This window comes from Phacochoerus africanus, chromosome 6 (assembly GCF_016906955.1).
Source record: "Phacochoerus africanus isolate WHEZ1 chromosome 6, ROS_Pafr_v1, whole genome shotgun sequence".
Lineage (NCBI taxonomy): Eukaryota > Metazoa > Chordata > Mammalia > Artiodactyla > Suidae > Phacochoerus > Phacochoerus africanus.
The window spans coordinates 28,009,238-28,028,897 of record NC_062549.1 but is presented as its reverse complement, the minus strand read 5'-3'; the positions used below and the strand labels follow the sequence as shown (position 1 = coordinate 28,028,897).

General features: G+C 35.8%; 1 protein-coding gene across 1 annotated transcript in view; it reads left to right on the top strand.

Moving 5' to 3' along the window:
* PKHD1L1 (PKHD1 like 1) overlaps window positions 1-19,660 on the top strand; it is a 152,020-nt gene that overhangs the window by 33,175 nt on the left and 99,185 nt on the right. Inside the window, exons 14-23 of the mRNA XM_047783405.1 lie at window positions 395-486; window positions 3,903-4,062; window positions 4,378-4,513; window positions 5,281-5,424; window positions 7,086-7,243; window positions 8,090-8,203; window positions 10,033-10,182; window positions 11,220-11,344; window positions 15,628-15,791; window positions 17,183-17,355. Of these exons, the coding sequence (XP_047639361.1) occupies window positions 395-486; window positions 3,903-4,062; window positions 4,378-4,513; window positions 5,281-5,424; window positions 7,086-7,243; window positions 8,090-8,203; window positions 10,033-10,182; window positions 11,220-11,344; window positions 15,628-15,791; window positions 17,183-17,355 (1,416 nt within the window). The remainder of the gene's footprint in view (window positions 1-394; window positions 487-3,902; window positions 4,063-4,377; window positions 4,514-5,280; window positions 5,425-7,085; window positions 7,244-8,089; window positions 8,204-10,032; window positions 10,183-11,219; window positions 11,345-15,627; window positions 15,792-17,182; window positions 17,356-19,660) is intronic.

Sequence of the window (19,660 nt, the reverse complement as noted above, 5' to 3'; positions counted from 1 at the left end):
TCTTTCAGACCTCCTTTTAATGGCCTCATTTGGATTAAATCCACGGAGTAAAAAGAATATTTTATTTAGTAATAACAACCTTCCTCCCAGTATGCATCTTTAAATTTCCCATTTTCAGTGCTAATTGTGGAAGAGCTATGCTCTATGTGTATTCATGGAACAGTGAGGTTGATGTCAGTTAAGGATGGAAGAAGTGAAATGAGTTTTGATAACTTTTTAAAATTCCATTTCATCATGAATAACAGTTATCAGAAGAAAAATATTAACTATTTTTATATTTTTCTATTCATAAAATTCTAAGACTGACAAATAATAAATGCTATAAAGTTTTACTAATAAGTTCTTTCTCCCCAACCCCACCCCTGCCTCTCTCTCTTTGTCTTTTTGGGATAAGGTAAGGATTGCATATCATTCTTCTAATGCCAACAGTTATTTTTCCAGCCCAACACAAAGATCAGATGACATTCATCTTCAAAAAGGAAATGAGTAAGGTTTTTTTCTTTTCTTTAAATTATTGTGTAGTATTTTAAAACTATAAATTTATATCTAAAATACTTCCAACTTGAAAAAAATTTTTGAAAAAAAGGAGTTTGCCTAGTGGCTTAGCAGTTAACGAACCCGACTAGCATCCGTGAGGATGCAGGTTCTATCCCTGGCTTCACTCAGTGGGTTAAGGATCCAGCATTACTGCGGGCTGTGGTGTTGGTCGCAGATGTGGCTCAGATCCAGCGTTGCTGTGGCTGTGGTATAGGCTGGCGGCTACAGCTCTGATTCAGCACCTAGCCTGGGACCTCCATATGCTGTGGGTGCAGCCCTAAAGAAACAAATAAAATAAAATACTTTCCATTTGTTTTATTGGTAGAAGTAATATTAGTTTATTGGTTTAATTTATAATTGGTCATTCTCTATAATTTTTTTAAGTTTTGTTTATGTATTTTAAAGAATAATGACATTGAGCTAGCTAGGAAATTCCTTTTGCAGAAATTACAATTTTGTGAAATTTACTTAATTCTACTTTAATTTCTTACTAGGACCTTTTAGTCAAACCAGCCATCTTGTTTCTCTGCTCCTATTTTCTCTATTACTAGAGAAAACTCATAAAACCTCATGAATTGGTGACACTGTTAATATATATTTAATAGTCACTGATTTATTCTAGATCCTATTCCAGGTACTGGGAATTTAATACACAGGATATTAAAATATATTCCTTGTCTTTAAGAAGTACATTGTTTAGTGCTGAAAGGTCAATTCCAGGGAGAAAATGTAGATATTATTGAAGTAGCTAATAATTGCGTTCAAAAAGCCATTCAGGATTCCTATAAAACAAGGAGGTAAAAGACATGATATATGCAAAATAGCTAAGTTACATGGAGAACATCAAAATATGCATTGAAATAATCTTCCATTTACCATTTATGTCTGTTAGATTTGCTGTATAAGAAACCATTCCCCCAAATTTAGTATCTTAAAGCAGCCTAATTTTTGATTGGCTGGATAGTTCTTTTAATCCTGCTACTTTAGGTGGGGATTGATGGTCTAGGATGGCCTAATTCTAGAGCCTCCATTGTTGTGGTGTGACTTAGATATCTGGAATGTGTCACTCCACATGCTCTCTCATCTTCAAGGAGGCAAGCTAGCCCAGGCTTGTCACAGTATCCTAGCAATCAGGAAGGTGATTCCTATTGCACAAGTAGTTTTTAAATTCAGCTTGTATCACATTTGCTAATATTCCATTGGCTAAAGCAAATGGTTGAACTTAGATTCAACAGGTGAATAAATAGACTTCACTTCTTTTCTTTTTTTTTTTTTTTTTGTCTTTCTAGGGCTGCACCTGCGGCATATGGAAATTCCCAGGCTAGAGGTCGAATTGGAGTTGTAGCTCAGATGTGAGCCATGTCTGTGACCTACACCACAGCTCATAGCAACACCAGCCAGATCCTTATCCCACTGAGCAGGGCCAGGGATTGAACCTGTGCATCCTCAAGGATACTACTTGGGCTTATTTCCCCTGAACCATAACAGGAACTCCAGACTTCACTCTTGATGGGAAGTTTTGTTTTGTTTTTTTTTAATTCTGCCACATCACCCTTCCAGATATTGATTAGATTATACTTATAGTCAGCACCATGAGGATCTGATGGAGTTGGACAGAGAGGGTTGGGATCAGTGGTACCTGAGAACAGTCACACTTAGTGTCTCATTTAAGTCTTAAGAGTAATAGTATAAGGAAGGGATTCCATTTCTTTTTTCTTCTGCCTATTCTCACTTCTTTATGTATTTAAGCATTTTCTTTTTTAACTAAGATCGCTGGGCCAATTCAGAGTAAATGGAGTACCTTGTCAATTCCTTATTGCCATTGTTAATACACCTTCAGGCTTTGCTTTGACCTTGGAAAGTGAGTTCAGTTTACCTTCTTGGGGAGAGCACAGAAATTGCATGAAGGTGACTTGTAATACAACTGTTGCCTGGCATCTGTGCTTCTGCAAACTAGCTTGGAATTTACACTTAGAATGATGGCTGTGAGTTCTGAAATTGAGGCCACTCTAGCTGGTTTATTGTATCGTGGTCCCTGGAGCCTTTTCAAAGGTAGCTCATGTTGCCAGTTCATTCTACTCAAATAATAGAGCCCCACTTCTAAGTGCATATCTCTTTGGTCACCCCCTTTCTACTTTGAATTCTATCTCAGTTACTGATTTTTAAGTAATTTTCAGTCTTTAAAATCTTAGTCTCTGTTATTCATATGAACAACCATAATACATATTTTATGAAGATTAAGTAGAATAATGTTTGTGAAGTGCTCAGTGTCTAGAACACAGAAAGTGCCTTGAACTATTTTTAAGCTGTCAGTAAGGATACAGAATTTAGTGGTTCTTCCTCAAATCCTGCTCTCCCTAATTAGTATTTTCCACCTTGATTTGACAGAGCTGGCAAATATGCCCCTAGAGCAGCCAAAAGCCTGATGTTATCCTCCAGTATCAGTTCTGTGAAGGGACTGACCCAAAGCCACATCATCCTTGCCAGATGGGTGGTGATAAATACCCCTCATTCACAGTCTTTGTGAGCTGTGGGTACTTATTTTTCATATACAAGAGTATCTGTTGAGTGATGTGAGGCAGTTTAGAGGAGTTCCCAGCTGGCCTCTCCAAAGATGGCAGCAGTGGTGTTATTGATAGAGATTTAGGTAGAGAAGCAGGAGCACCTGCATTACTGTACAGGTAGTACACCTGTAGCAGCTGGCTAGAGGACATCTTATCCTGGATAGGGAGTTGGATTATGGACAGGGAGCCTCAAATCAAGAATTCCAAATATAAGGTGTGAATCCCATCCAGCTTGTTGGAGGGCTATAGTCACTAATCAGTAAAAGTTTCTTGAGTGAATGTTTTATTTCCTAAGTTACAAATGAAGACAGTGTTTAAGGAACATATGGTGGGGACTTTCTTCCCTGACAGGTACAACCACTCAGATACAAAATATATGATATGTCTAAGTTGGTCTGACATTTTCTCACACATATTAAAGTATTTAACCTCTGCATGTGCTTTGTGGTCTTATGCCAGGGAGTTTGTATTATAAGCTACAAAGTCATTTTGTTTTAAGCTCCTTGAAAATAAAGGGTCTTATTTTTTCAATCAATATTTATTGACAAAACTGAGTGAATTAATCATGAGTGGAAACAACTCTCTATCTCTAATGCAGATATTTTACACAATTCATTTTATTTTAGCAAACTGCTATGAAACTTTTGATATTTTAATGGTTAAAATCAGGGAGACTAAAATACAAATCATTTAATAGGCAGGTGTTTTATATAGTGCTGAAATTTGATTCACTGAAAGAAAAATTTATGAGAAGTGCTCTGGAGAAAACCAGTCACATTCTTTAGTTATTCTGTTTTCCAGATATTACATGGAAATCTTGCTGCAGGAGTACAGACTAAGTGCTTTTGTTGATGTTGGACTGTATCAGTATAGAAGTGTCTATACTGAACAACAAACAGAGGATGCAGTAAATGAAGAACAAGTGATCAAGTCCCAGTCTACAACTGTCCAGGAAATACAGGTTGGCTATAATTATAGATCCACTTTAAACCAAGTAAAAGTCAAAGGTAGGAGCTCTCTTTGGTTATTAATTTTATTAGGTAAGATCATGTTTGGAAGGGAAGTGGCCATGGAAAATTATTGAATTGTGGCTTGGAATATTATTAATTACAAACTAAAAAAAAACCCTGTTATTTGATGACTTACACTTTAAAATAGTTGATCATTTTCAGTAAAATAGGGCAATATGGAAGCATGGAATAGCTGACTTTTGATGCTTTTAAAATGTTTTTTTCCTCCATATAATAAATATATGCTTTTTAAAATTGGGGAATAGGTTATAACATTGGAAGACTGGGAAACAACCAGTGCAACTAATGAAGTCCAGAAGATCATGGTAACCAGTCCATGTGTGGAAGCTAATTCATGTTCACGTTACCAATATAGATTAGTTTATAATATGGAAAAAACTGGTAAGTTGTAAATAATAAAGGAGATTTTATTTTTCTTCATGTATAGAAAAAATATTAAAAAGTATTTGCTCTAGTCAAATTCTACTACCTGGAAAATATAATTTTAATAGTATGCTAGACAAAGTAGCAAAAAATATATACTATGAAGAAAAATCTTCAGACTGGGATAGAAAATGCATCTAAAAAACAACTTTTGGGTATATACTAACATTTTCTTCTACAAGGATCATAGTAAATGCATATCTAAGTACACATAAGGAATTTACATATCTGTGACTCACAGTTGTAAGTTAATAGGAGTTAGATTCATCCTTATAGAGAGGTAAACATTTCTTTCAGTTTCTCAAATTGATAGGTCTGTGAGACACTAATTGATCTGTTAATAAAGACATTGTATTTCTATATTTTATAATAAACCCTGAAAAGATAATTTTTGCTACTTTTTCTTTCAGTAAGTAAATATTGATCTGTGCTTACTGTTCGCCAAATACAGTGCTTATTACTATGGAAACATTAAAACAATAAAATATGAACCCTATACTCAACAGATCACAATCCAATTAAATAGTCAATATTATTGAACTTGAATCAATTTCAGAAGATAATTTCATTAAGTGATAACTTATGGTGAAGACTATAGGTGCTTTAAAAAATTCAAATGTAAGACATCAGTGCTGACTGTGGTAGTACAGGAATTTCAACCTGATTTTTTTCTGATTAAAGCCCCTAATCATCTTATTTTATTTTTTTTTTAATTCATCCAAAAGTCTGGCTACCTGCCGATGCTTCTGACTTCATACTGCAGTCAGCCTTAAATGACCTCTGGTCTATAAAACCGGATGCAGTTCAAGTAGTAAGAACACAAAATCCCCAAAGCTATGTTTACATGGTAACATTTATATCAACTAGAGGTAAGCATGTATTTCATTTTGCAATTCTGTAAAGCTTTTTTTCTAGGAAACAAATCTGTGTCCTATTCAACTCCACTGAAAAAGGTGAAGAGTTCCGTAAAATGACAGAGGAAAGGAAAGGGATTCATAGCCTTGATCAACTTTAGGAGAAACAGATGTAAATGGTTTATTTTTTTCTATTGTAATTTAAATTTCAGTTGTATTTAAAGGAATATACAATTCTAATTCAAGAGATAAATACTACTATATATCTATGTGTTGTATGTATAGTAGTATATATACTACTGATACACAAGCAGTATGATATCCTATTTCACATTTAGGAAAAACTTGTGAAGGTGTTAATTCTGGAAATGAAATTGAAGTAAATCAGTATTTCTCAGGAGACATTAGTCTGGCCGGATCTTCCCTGATGAAAGGATTCACTGGTCAAATCCATGTGGGAAACACTGCCTACCACAGCTCTCCTTGAAAATTGATAGAGCTCATTAGAATATTAAAATCCCCAAGGAATCCTGCAGAGAGGAAACAAACAAAAACAATAATAAAAACAATAACAACAGAAAAGCAGTGTACCTGTGTTTAGTGCAGTGTTTTCCAAAATTATTTGACCTCTTTACCCTTTTCAAGTAGTAGCTGTTAACTTGTTATATTTTCAAGTCTTAACATTTTTAAGTTTTGGAGCTAAGTTTAGCAACCAGTTAGGTGGGTATTTGAGATATTTAGCTCATGAAATAGGTCCCTGAATATGTGTTTGCTTTCTTTGAGCAATCACTATTTTCCTATTCATATAAGTAAAATGTTTTTTCAATGTTTCTGTCTCATTCTGTGATATTGTTAATTTAATTGTTGAGTGAAGAATGAAGCATATTGTTTAACATGAATTGGAATTCTATAACTTCCCAAAGTTTAGATTGTCAGAATGCTTTATAAATGAAGAGTTGGTTATCCTTGTTCTCCCTGAAACATATATTTAGATCAGAGGGAAAATTTAAGGCTTCAGCAGAGACCTTGAGAAATATGGTACCAAAATCATAATGGGCAGTCTAGGACTTCACCAAACAGAGGAGATTCCACTGTTAAAGCATCCTCCCAAAGAAGAGAGACATCTGAGGACAAGGCCTTATTTCTCTCAATGTGAAATTATATAAATAAGTCTCACAGGCATGGGGCGGTTTCCTGGAATTCATCTATTTATGTCTAAAGAAAATAGCAGTTTCCTAGCTCAGCCCTTTACTCTTAGATGATGGAACTGGAACAAACCTAAAAGAATTTTTGTAGTGTTCTATTGCTCATTGATCTTTACCTCATGGTCCCAATACTGATCTCGATTTAGCTTATAATACTTCCTTTAAGCCACATCTGCAGCATATGGAAGTTTCTAGTCTAGGGGTTGAATCAGAGCTGCAGCTGCCAGCCTATGCCACAGCTGTAGCAACGCAGGATCCGAGCCGCGTCTGTGACCTACACCACAGCTCAAGGCAACGCTGGATCCTTAACCCATTGAACAGTGCCAGGGATTGAACCTGCATCCTCATGGATACTAGTCTGGTTCGTTAATGGCTGAGCCACAATGGGACTCCAAAACTGAGTTTCAATTGTGGATATATTGGTATTTAATTAATTATCTTCTTCACATTCTGCTTGGTACTTCATTGCAGGAGACTTTGATCTGCTCAGTTATGAAGTATTTGAAGGGAACAATGTCACACTGGCTGTTACAGAGCAAACCAAAGGAAAACCCAGTTTGGACACATTCACACTGAATTGGGATGGGATCATGTCCAGGCCTCTTATGCCACAGTCATCAGAAGCTGAAGTATGCTGTTAATTTTTTAAACAGAAAGCCATCACCCTTCTATAAAACACATTTTAAGGAGTAGTAATTTATCTCTTCCTTGTCATGGTGGGTTGGAGCCAACTCATAGAAAGTGGGGAAGGGAGGACATACCACAGTGACAGAGGAAATGAAAGGGGAATTCTCAGGTCTGTGCCAACAGGACGCAGGTATCTGCTTATGGGGCCACTGCCCAGAAGGAGTGTTTGCTTGTGAGTGCATTTCAGCTACTACCTGTACAATGAGTATGAGTTAATATTTGATGACTAAAGATCATATGCTTTCTCAGGTCCTTAATTCTAAACACCAATTGTAGTTGTGCTTTGCCAGAGAAGTAGATGTGGAAATTACAGACATCATCAATGTGTATTATTTAGTATTTCTTAATAATGAATACAGTATTATAGTAATGTATCTCTTCTTTTGAGAAACATTGCAGTGGAGTATATAGTTTTTCCAGTTAATTTTGCATTAATTGGAAAAACTATTTTGAATCTGTTTAATTAGGTGTGGATTCATTTAATTTTGCCTCATTGCTGTCTTAAAAAAACTACTAAGCTAATATGCCTACCCTTTGTAATAATAAACAAGCTAAGATCAGCCAGATGGATGTACCTATTATCATTCTAAAATAAGTCTTGAAACAGTTATTAAATGCTGAAATTATCATATATTAAGTTAAAATTACTTAGGAAATGACCTTATAATTATGCTAACATGAGAATTAGGAAATTTTCTTTTAAAACTTATTAATAGACTTCGTAGTAAAATTACTAAATGTTCTAATTCTTCATAAAGAAGTTACTAAAGCTGATATTGTTAACTTAGTTTCAGGCAGCAGTGGAAGAAATGGTTAGTGCCAAGTGTCCACCACAAATTACAAATTTCGAAGAAGGATTTGTTGTGAAATACTTCAGAGATTATGAAACTGATTCTAACCTGGTATGGAATGTTTAATGAACCATGAAGCAGCTCAAATAAGAATTCATATAAATGTTTAGAATTTTGTCATTTTTTGGATTTAGCATTAATTCCTTCATTATTGAATGTCAAGTTGCAAGCATAATTTTGTTACACATTTCTTGGTAAAGCCTGTTCTAGCATCTTTTTGCATTATAAAATGATTCATTTGTAAATTTCTACCACACATGGATTTTCTAAAATCAAAAGAAAGTAGCCAAGACTGTGAGATCTGTTGGGGTTTTGTTTGTTTTCTTCACTTGGATGAAGAATATATTCTTCTTCCTCTTTGGCTTCAGAGAATACAGTTTTTAGAAGAGCATTATATAGTGAATTTACTTCCCTTGCAAATAAATATGGTCAGTATGTATTGACATTTTTCATACAAAATGTACCAGGAAAGAGAGGAAGGAATGATTCATTTCAGACAATTAGGTGCAGAAGGATTGGGGAAGATTTCATAGAAAACGAAATTAGTATAATGCCTAGTCATTATTTATTTCTTAATGAGATACAAAGATTTTTTTTTGTCTTTTTTTGCTATTTCTTTGGGCCGCTCCCACGGCATATGGAGGTTCCTGGGCTAGGGGTCGAATTGGAGCTGTAGCCCCCGGCCTACGCCAGAGCCACAGCAACGCGGGATCCGAGCCGCATTTGCAACCTACACCACAGCTCACGGCAACGCCGGATCATTAACCCACTGAGCAAGGGCAGGGACCGAACCCGCAACCTCATGGTTCCTAGTTGGATTCGTTAACCACTGCGCCACGACGGGAACTCCCCAAAGATTTTTTTTGCTGTACAGTAAGTAACACTTAAAATACCCTTATCTTCCTAATTCTTATTTTGAAGACTTGAGGAAGCCAGATAGTCACCATTTCCAAGTGAATACCCCAAGAAAAAGAAATCTATAGTCTAGTTATTCAATTCAGATCAATACCCCAGAAATAAATGAATCTTTGAAAATATATATCATGTAATGTTTTATGTGAACAGTTTTGTTAGTGAGGAAAAAGGAACATTATTTAAGGTCTCCATTTCAACTTTATTTAATAAATGTATGTGTATTGGGGTTCTCTTATCCTAAGAGAAGGGACTTGAATGAGTAATTTACATTATACTCCTTTGCTTCTTCATCTCCCATCATCATCACAGCACACATTCTTGGCTCCACATTACCTTGAATCTGCATTTTCCAGAACCACTCTCTCACATCCCTGCTTCTTTGCATGTATTTTACCCAATGCCCCTTGGCTGCCTTTTCCTTTTAAATAGCTCCTGTTTATTCTTCAAGACAATTCATTTGTCGCTTTCCCCTGAGTCATCTTTCCTGATGCTTTATGTGAGTTAGATGCCTTCTTTCAGCTTTGATTTTATAGTCCTTGGTTCCTTTGTCCCAAGCCAGTAGGCTCCTATGTTTAGGAATAGGGTTCTTCACTGCTTGAACCCTGAAGATTAAATGAAAAACAAGCAAATGAGCAAACAAGTAAAAACCTCTCATGGATTGAACACTAAAAAACGTTTGTGGAAGGAATGAATAAATATACTTAAGGAGTTTGTAATAGAAGGGGAACAATGGGACTTGGGAAATAGTCATATACAGGGACAAGGGATTATATGAGTATGGCTCTAAATGAATGATAGAGGATGAGAGCCTTAGAATTTTAAAGAAGAGAGAAAACATTTCAAGTTAAAGTGGCTTGGGAAGCAATGGGATCTGACTTGGAACTTGAATGACTTAGGTGAAGATGTTGGGGAATGAAGCAGGGCAATAAATCATGTTTCCATTTGAATTATAATTGTTTCCGTAGGAACATATTAATAGAGGGCAGAAGACAGCTGAAACTGATGCTTACTGTGGTCGTTATTCCCTGAAAAACCCAGCTGTTCTTTTTGACTCAGCAGATGTTAAACCAAACAGACTGACATATGGAGATATTTTATTATTTCCTTATAATCAGGTAAGCTCAACAAAATGATATGCTAATTAAATTTATAAAATACCTTGGTAATAAAATTTCATGAAATTTTAAGACAAGGAAAAGTGCTTGTCATAAGAAATCACATCACATTGGACAGGCACCATGGTTCGCATGCTGGGTGCTTACAATTTCCTCTTCTGTTGATTCTCAAAAGAAGAAATTAAAAAAATAGTAATATTTATAATATATGTAATATAGTGCCATGTATGTGTGTCCTGTTTTATCTCATAATTTCTGGAAAAAAAAAAACCGATTTGGGTGCAAATATAAACACTAAAACAAATAAAAATATATAATCTCATCAATATTCCTTCATTAATTAAGAGGAAAGAAAAACAACCATTATAGGTTGATCTTGTGTATCCAGTCAGGGGAAAGGAAAATCAAGAGTAAAGGAGGTGGCAGTTTTAGGATAGGTAACTAAAGCTAGCAGTTGTAGATTTACACTTTCTCTTGTTTCGAAATTCTCAAATTATAACATATATTCTAATGTTTAAAATTCTGAACATATCTGGCATTCTTAACGAGTTGTGGATCGTTAAAATTGGTATTTAATGACTATTGTATGGTGACATCACCATCCCTAAGTGCTGAGCTGTGGGTCACGTCCTGGTTAAGCTGCCTGAATGTTTATCTGTCTTCTCTCTCTTTGTGTAATAGGATTTTAAATAACTGAAGAGTCCAGTTAGAACTGGCCTTAATCCTTACATAGCTCCATGACAAGAGGGGGTGACTTAAGTCCATTTTTAAAGAAATCATATCTAAGAAAACAATAAAAAAGAATTAGTCATTAATTGTATGGTCACACCAACACCACATCCTCTTCTATAAAGTCTTCCCCCACTCTTCTGCACCTAATTGTCTGAAATGAATCATTCCTTCCTCTGTGTCCTCGTATATTTTGTATGAAAAATGCTCAATAAATATTTATTGGGTTGGATTGAATTCATTTGAATTGCTACAGAACAATTTAATGGTAAGATATTGTTACTGATTTTTATGTATTCTCCATGTAGTTATGTTTAGCATACAAAGGATTCCTGGCAAAATCTATTGGTCTAAAATTTCAGTACCAAGACACAAACAAGATTACTAGAAGCACTGATAGACAATTTACATATAACTTTGCATATGGAAACAAGTAAGTTATTCTATGAATTTTAAAACTTTGTATTATTGTATGCAAACTGTGAATATAAATTTCTTGTTTGGTTTTGAGAATCATGTGCATTATGGATCTAACTGAGGTTTTTCTGCCTTCTACATAAGCTTCCAAACAAATAGTTGTGCCAAAGTAAATCTATAGATTGTGAAAATAAAAACTGGTCTAGTTTCATTATCACCATGACCATTTAAAACACCCAGCAATGGTAAGCTTTAGAATTTAAATTATATGTTATTAAATCTAGTAATGTTCTGAATTACTGAAGGAAAGTAGAAAGAGACTGCCTTATCCAATATTCTCATTAGACATTGATCAGTGAAAAAAAAGTGCTTGTTCTGTGTAATTGGAGAAAATGAAATATTTTAATGAATATACCAAAATTAAGGGAGAAAAGGTATTTTTAAATACTGGATTTGCCAAAAGTTAGAAAAATGCAAATAGAGAGACATAAAGGGAGAAACTAAATGAGCCTAGCTGTTTAGTGACCACAGTTGTCATACCCTCAAGGACAATGTAGTTCTGCGTAATTATGTTTTGGATTTTATTAATTATATGCTCTGAAGTTTATCAATCTTGACTTTGCCTTTATAAGTACAGTATATGCAAACATTTTACCTACAATAGAAATAATCATGAAGACACACACATACACATACAATCTTATTTTTTTTAATTTTCCTCCAAAATTTTAAAATCATGCTTATTGAGGTATAATTTACATAATGTTATATTTTCTCTTTTTAAGGGCATAGTTCAGTGAGCTTGACCAATGTATTCAGTTAAGTAACCCTTACCCCCTTAAGGATAGAGAATACTTCCTCTTCACTGTTTTATAAAGTTTTTTTCTATGTAAATTTTATGTCATAAAATACTTATGGTATAATTTCCATGTCTTCCAAAGATTTCTAATATGTTTCTTTTGTGGGGTTTTTTTCCTGTCATAGTTACATAAAAATCTTCTTTATCTTGTATCAATCTATGCAGTTTCCGTTGTTCTTTAATGCATATCATTTAAGTTGTCATCAATCTGTAGTATATAGAGAGCACTATTCTCTGTGCCCTGTGTGATGTTCTCATCAGAAGAGTGGGGCTGTGAAAACTCAGAACTGCCATATATGGAGAACGTGTGAGGCAAAGTCAGTGCCTCCTCTCAACTATTCAGACAGAAGGGAAGAGAAAATAATCCAAAGTTAGAAGTAAAACCAAATGATAACCATAAACAAAACAAAAACAGAGGCAAGACCATTACACTGCTGTGTCATTTTGAGGGGAATGTCCTCCCCCCATAAAAGAACAGTAACCTAACTGAATTAATTCTTTTTTCTTTCTTTATTTTTTTTAAGGACACACCCATGCCATATGGAAGTTCCAGGGCCAGGGATTGATTCTGAGCCACAACTTCGACCTACGCCTCAGCTGCAGCAACACCAGATCTCTTAACCCACAATGCTGGGCAGGGGATTGAACCCATGCCTCAGCAGCTAGCCAAGCCACTGCAGCTGCATTCTTAACCCACTACGCCACAGAAAGAACTCCTAACTGAATTAATTCTTTAAAAAAATGTCCTTCTCTTGACAGTTCGGATTTCACCCTCCAATGACATTTGGTTAAACGGAGTGTGACTCCTATGTTTGCCCTTTTGACGTTTTTAAAATTTGTTCCATCTTTGTTTCACACAGAGATGAAGAAGATAGGCAGAAAGAGAAAGAGACAGAAGAGTGTAAGAGTACATATTGGATTAAACTGTCCAGTAGCCTCAAAGATGTAATAGCCTTTATCTTTGAGGCTATTGCACAGTTTAATCCAATATATAAAATGGGACCAAAATTAGCTTCCAGAATAGATGAAATGAGTGGGGACAGTTCTGGAATTCCCTAGGATTGACTCAGAAGAGGCCACAATACTCTGTTGGCTGTCACATAGGAAGGAGCAATGCCAGGGGTCAAAATAGCCCTCTCCGTGTTAACAAGCAAAGAACATGGAATGTCTATGCACAGAATGAGTATATCCCACTATCTCCTGCCCAGTTTGATTCACATCAGGAGTAATCCCATGATGGATCAGTATGAAGCAGAAGCCCTTCTTGAAGGGACATTAAAAGGTATATTTTGCTATAACTGCTCCTTGCATGCTCAAATTGAACCATGGAATCACAATTTTTATTTTGATCACCACCACCTGTGTGCCCTTCATTCTTCCACTGCAATAGGATTTTGGAAGATTTTACAGATCCCAATTCTTCCATGTTAGTCAAACCATCACTTATGAGTAGGTCCTACTTTTAGCCTATAGTTTATTTGCTGTGCAGTAATTTGAAGATGGAGGATATTTGATGGAACTAACGGGCTTCCTTAACTGTAAATGCTACAAGATTTTTCAACAAGAATATCACAATTTTTAAAAGAGGGTGATTCTCTGGCTAAAAACTATTACCAATCAAGGCAATTTAAACTTTTCTGCTCTTAGCTGTTATTTCTAGACCTGCTATTATAGGTCAGACAATCCATTTAGACCAACTGGGAGTGTTAGTGTTAGCTTACTTTCGGTACAGTGTTTGTGTCAAAAGTGTCATTTTTTTTCTCAGTGACTGTTCTATAACTGTCCAAAATCAGTGATGTTTGTAGTTGTAAGTCAAGTTTCAAAATCCAAAAAGTTCTTTCTGGTTTTCCTTTAGAAAATGAAATTATCTAGCTTGGTGTGCTGTTCACTTAAGTTTTGGTAACATTTATAGACTCCGTTTCTTTTCTAAAGAGACCTGCTCAATGTACCATTTATTTTCTGAGTAGTTTTTAGAATTTCAGAATCATATAATTAGTAGTAGAAGTCCACTTAAAGGGCTGAAGTACTTTTTAAATTTGAAGAGTAAATTAAGAGTATTTCTGTGTATAAATGATGTCAGACTAAGCTTTGATACCTTAGAGGTGGATCCCATGATGAGTTTGCAAACCATGAAGTTTCAAAACGGGCATAGGTGCCCCAAACTGGTTTGTTACTCAGTACAGTGGTAGCTGATGCAAAGATTATTGTTAAACTGTATTCAGTTATTTGAATGGCAGTATTTATCTTTTTATTGCAAACTCCTGTAACTGAATTGCTCAATGTAATTTATGAGATTCCAGTGTAGTTAATATTTAATGGAAATTCTGAATCTAAATTTTACATTTAGAAGGTACTGCACAACTATTTGTATCTATAAATAACTTCACCTTTTGTCACTTAGTTACAGTGAACAGTGCAGCTCCACTGAACTCTTCTGGAAGCATTGTCAAGTTCTAGTTTTGCTTCTTAGTATTGGACTGAATTTTCTGTTCAATCCCTGACATTTTTTCACTAAAACAGTTTATTTTGTTCTTGCGTCTATTTTCTATATGCTTTCCACCAAGGTACGTGCTCCTTGGTTTAATTGCCTGTCACTGCAGAATGTTATCTTACATTTTTGTTGTTGTTGTTGTTGTTGTTGCTATTTCTTGGGCCGCTCCCTCGGCATATGGAGGTTCCCAGGCTAGGGGTTGAATCGGAGCTATGGCCACCGGCCTACGCCAGAGCCACAGCAACGCTGGATCCGAGCCGCATCTGCAACCTACACCACAGCTCAGGGCAATGCCGGATCGTTAACCCACTGAGCAAGGGCAGGGACCGAACCCGCAACCTCATGGTTCCTAGTCGGATTCGTTAACCACTGCGCCACGACGGGAACTTCCTGTCTTTTGTCTTTTTTTTTTTTAATCTTACATTTTTAAAAAATTTTTATTTTATTTTTATTAGAGTATAGTTGATTTACAGTGTTGTATCATTTTCTTCTGTACAGCGCATGACCCAATCATACATATACATGCATTCTTTTTCTCATAATATCTTCCACCATATTCTATCCCAAGAGATTGGATATAGTTCCCTGTGCTGTACAGTACAGTAGGACCTCATTGCTCATCCATTCTAAGTGTGATAGTTTGAATCTGTCAACTCCAAACTCCCCACCCATCCCACTTCCTGCCCTTTATTTTATATTCTTATGGCTACTGCTAAAGCTATAAATAAAAGAAAACCTATCTCGTATGCAGCGTTAAATCTTTCGCTGCCAATGTAAATTTCTGTCTGCTCTCACTATGGCTGCTTTTCTGTGCTAATAAAGTATGCTTATGGCTTTTCTTGTGGGGGGGAACCCTACTTTTACTCTTTAAGATTGTAATACTTTTTATAGTTGTTTCCATTAAACGTTATAATTGATCTATACACCTAATTAAAGAACTGTATTTTAGCTGGACCTATACTTGTATAGACCTTCTGGACCTCATACAAACCAAATACACTGGGACCAATTTTTCTCTTCAGAGGATTAATTTGCAGAAGGCATCAGAATCACAGTCTTTCTATGTGGATATTACATACATTGGACAGACAGCTACAGTTGCAGCATTGGATGGTATATTGTATCATTTTATATCTAAAATTTAAATCTTCTAAACCTGTTTTGTACTAAAATCTTACCATGGACATTATTTACATGTATCTTAGAAACATTAATTTCTAAATATTGAGTCATTCCTCTTAATAATATTCTGGTTTAAATCATATTTTAATGAATAGGGCCAGGTGATTAGTCTAAAGGTAAATGCATCTTTAACGTAAACATTGTCAATAGCAGGAATTAGTCTTATATTCCTAGATTCTGTTTACAGATAAACTATGGCAAACATTCTGATTTTGCCTTATTTGATTTGAGAAATCAGCCACCAGTATAGAGATCTGCTATTGACACTGACATCTGTCCAGTGAGAAGAGCTGGATCTTGCCATGGATTTTATTATGATAATAAGTAATGTTCAAAATGAAAATTTTATTTCTGATAGTTTTAGTATTTTTTTCTAAACATGTTAATAAACATATATGTGAGATACAATAACAAAAGTTGGACTAATAGTTTTAAAATCATGGAGTTCTCATCATGGCTCAGTGGAAATGAATCCACTAGTATCCACGAGGAAGCAGGTTCAGTCCCTGGGCTATCTCAGTGGGTTAAGGATCATTGCTGTGAGCTGTGGTATAGGTTGCAGACGTGGCTCGAATCTGGCATTGCTGTGATAGGCCAGCAGCTACAGCTCCAATTTGACCCCTAGCCTGGGAACCTCCATATCCTCTGGGTGTGGCCCTAAAAAGACCAAAAAAAAAAAAAATCAGCTAACTCCAAACAGTCATCTCAATAAGTGACTATTACCATATTTCAGAGGAGTTTTGGAATCCTCTACTTTAGAAATGTTTTCAACTGCAATGTCGTGATTCAACTGGTAAAAAACTGGATGTTACTGTTCCTTTTGAATCTGTTATAACTAGATCTACATTATGACGAGTAGAGCACAGAAGACCACTGATTTGTGCTGGGATAAATGTTGTAGTTTACTAAACAACATTCATTTAGTGCCTACCATATGGCAGGTACTGGGTTGGTGCAAAGAAGGAGCAGAGAGCTGGATAGTCCTAGTCCTGCCCTCACGGAATATCCTTGTAAGTGCCACATTCAGGGTCCCACAGCAGAGCAGAACTAACTGGCCTGCAGAAGGCTGCATGGAACCCAGGGCTTGGTGGCTTTTCAGTATTTTGTTTTACCGAGTGAGGCTCGTATATCAAAAGATTTTGAAGCTTCACATTCCAGAAGTGAAAGTTTGCCAAGCTTCACAAACTACTTGCCTTAAGGTCTTCTTTCTAAAATTTGATTTTAAATGGCTTATTCCATGACACATGGATATTATTCAATGCTTTTCTTTTTAGCAGCAGAAGCTATGCAATTTTAACTCTCATTTACTTTTTATTCTTCAGAAATGCCAAAGAGAAGACTTCCAGCACTAGCAAATAAAGGAATATTTTTAAAGCACTTTCAGGTGAATCGAACCAAAATTAATGGATCAAGTATAACCAACCAATATTCTGTCACCATGACATCATATAATTGTGGTTATAATATACCCATGATGGCTGTGAGCTTTGGGCAGGTATGCTTAGAATTTTACAAGTAACTACTTTCAACTTATGAAAAACTAACTTTGACTAAGTAAATTTTAAATACTTTTTTCTTTCTTTTTTTTTTTTTTTTACAAATAGCTGATATAGAGATTGGATATCTTTTAATAGGACAAAACAGTTATTCTCAGGATAAAATGAAAATTTAGAGGCTTGTTGAAATTGAGCATGAAAATTCACTTTAAATATTAAAAATTTTTAAAAGAAGTATATCGATGGGAAAAGAAGTGGGAGGAAATAGTCATTTAAGTAGCATTTTCTATGTTGATATAAAAGAAAAATTTGTGGGCTCTTCCAGTAAAGATCTTTGAACAGAGATTATTGAAGGAAAATTTGAGATTCTGCATTATGTTTTAAAATAGTTTCTGTTATAAACACCATTTTTTTCTTGTATCAAAAATTACACAAGAAGAAAAAAGTGGTTTTCCACAATTGCAAAAGGATCTGAATAATATTTGTACTGCTTGAGTATAAGTTCTATATTAAATATTAACAATTATAAGTATTTTTACATTTAATTTGCTACAGAAATATACAATGAGTTAATGTAATTGCCTACAGCAAACCAAAATCAAGTATAGTAAGTCCAGTATTAAAGGTTAAACTATAATTGAATGTTATAATTTGAGTCTCACAGAGAACTTTGTGCTAACAGTTTTAAAAGACTGAGATGATTTAAAAGACTGAAAAACTATGTGTTCCACAAAAATTGCTTTTCCTTATTCAGGACCAGTGTTTTAGTCTTAGTATAAAGACAAATATCTAGTAAATGTTTTTCAGTCTTTTAGCCCTATAACAAAATGTAATAGTGTATGTGCACATATGTTAAATATCCAGATCAAGGAATTGTCTTAAAAACTGTAACTTGGAGCTCCCATCGTGGCGCAGTGGTTAACAAATCTGACTAGGAACCATGAGGTTGCAGGTTCGGTCCCTGCCCTTGCTCAGTGGGTTAAGGATCTGGCATTGCCGTGAGCTGTGGTATAGGGTGCACACGTGGCTCTGATCCAGCATTGCTGTGGCCCTGGCGCAGGCCGGTGGCTACAGCTCCCATTAGACCCCTAGCCTGGGAACCTCCATATGCCATGGGAGTGGCCCTAGAAAACAAAACAAAACAAAAAACCAAAAACAAAAATGAAAAAAACTCTAACTTTTTTTTTTTTCTTTTTAGGGCCACACCTGCAGCATATGGTTATTCCCAGGCTAGGGGTCTAATCAGAGCTACAGCTGCCGGCCTACACCACAGCTCTCTGCAAAGCAGAATCTGAGCTGCGTCTGCCCGGATCTTTAATCCACTGAGCATGGCCAGGGATCAAACCTGAAACCTCTTGGTTCCTAGTCTGATTTATTTCCACTGCACCACGACGGGCACTCCTGATCTAGCTATGCCTTTTATGAATGGTGCTTTTGGTTTCAAGTCTAAGAACTCTACTCTTAGCCCTAAATCTTGAGGGTTTTTTTCTTTTACTGATAGTTTTATAGCTGTATATTTTACATTTAAGGCCGTGATTCATTCTGAGTTGGCTTTTGTATGAGAAATGAAATTTTAGGTCCAGATTCATTTGTTTGCCTATCCTTACAATTGCTCCAGCATCATTTATTGAAAAAGCTGTCCTTGGAGTTCTCATCGTGGCTCAGGGGAAACGAATCTGACTAGCATCCATAAGGATGCAGGTTCAATCCCTGGCCTCGCTCAGTGGGTTAAGGATCTGGTGTTGCTGTGAGGTGTGATGTAGATGGAAGACGTGGCTCGGATCCTGCATTGCTGTGGCTGTGGTGTAGGCTGGCAGCTGCAACTCTGATTTGACCCCTAGCATGGGAACCTCCATATGCCATGGGTGCAGCCCTAAGAAGATAGATAGATAGATAGATAGATAGATAGATAGATAGATAGATAGATAGATAGATAGATAGATGGATGGATGGATGGATGGATGGATGGATGGATGGATGGATGGATGGATGGATGGATAGATGGATAGATAGAAATTGAGAGATGTCAAATAACATTCCAAATTTTTACCATTTGAAAAAAAAAAGAAAGAAAGAAAAAGCTGTCCTTCTTCCATTGAACTACTCTTGTATCTTTATCAAAAATCAGTTGGGCATGTTTTTGTGGATATATTTCAGGATTCTCTGTTCTGTCTCATTGCTCTATGTGGTGATCCTTCCACCAGTACCACACCGTCTTGATCCCTGTAGCCATGTAGTAAGTCTTAACATTGGGTAGAGTGATTCCTCTAATTTCTTGTGAAAAGTTGTTTTAGCTATGCTAGG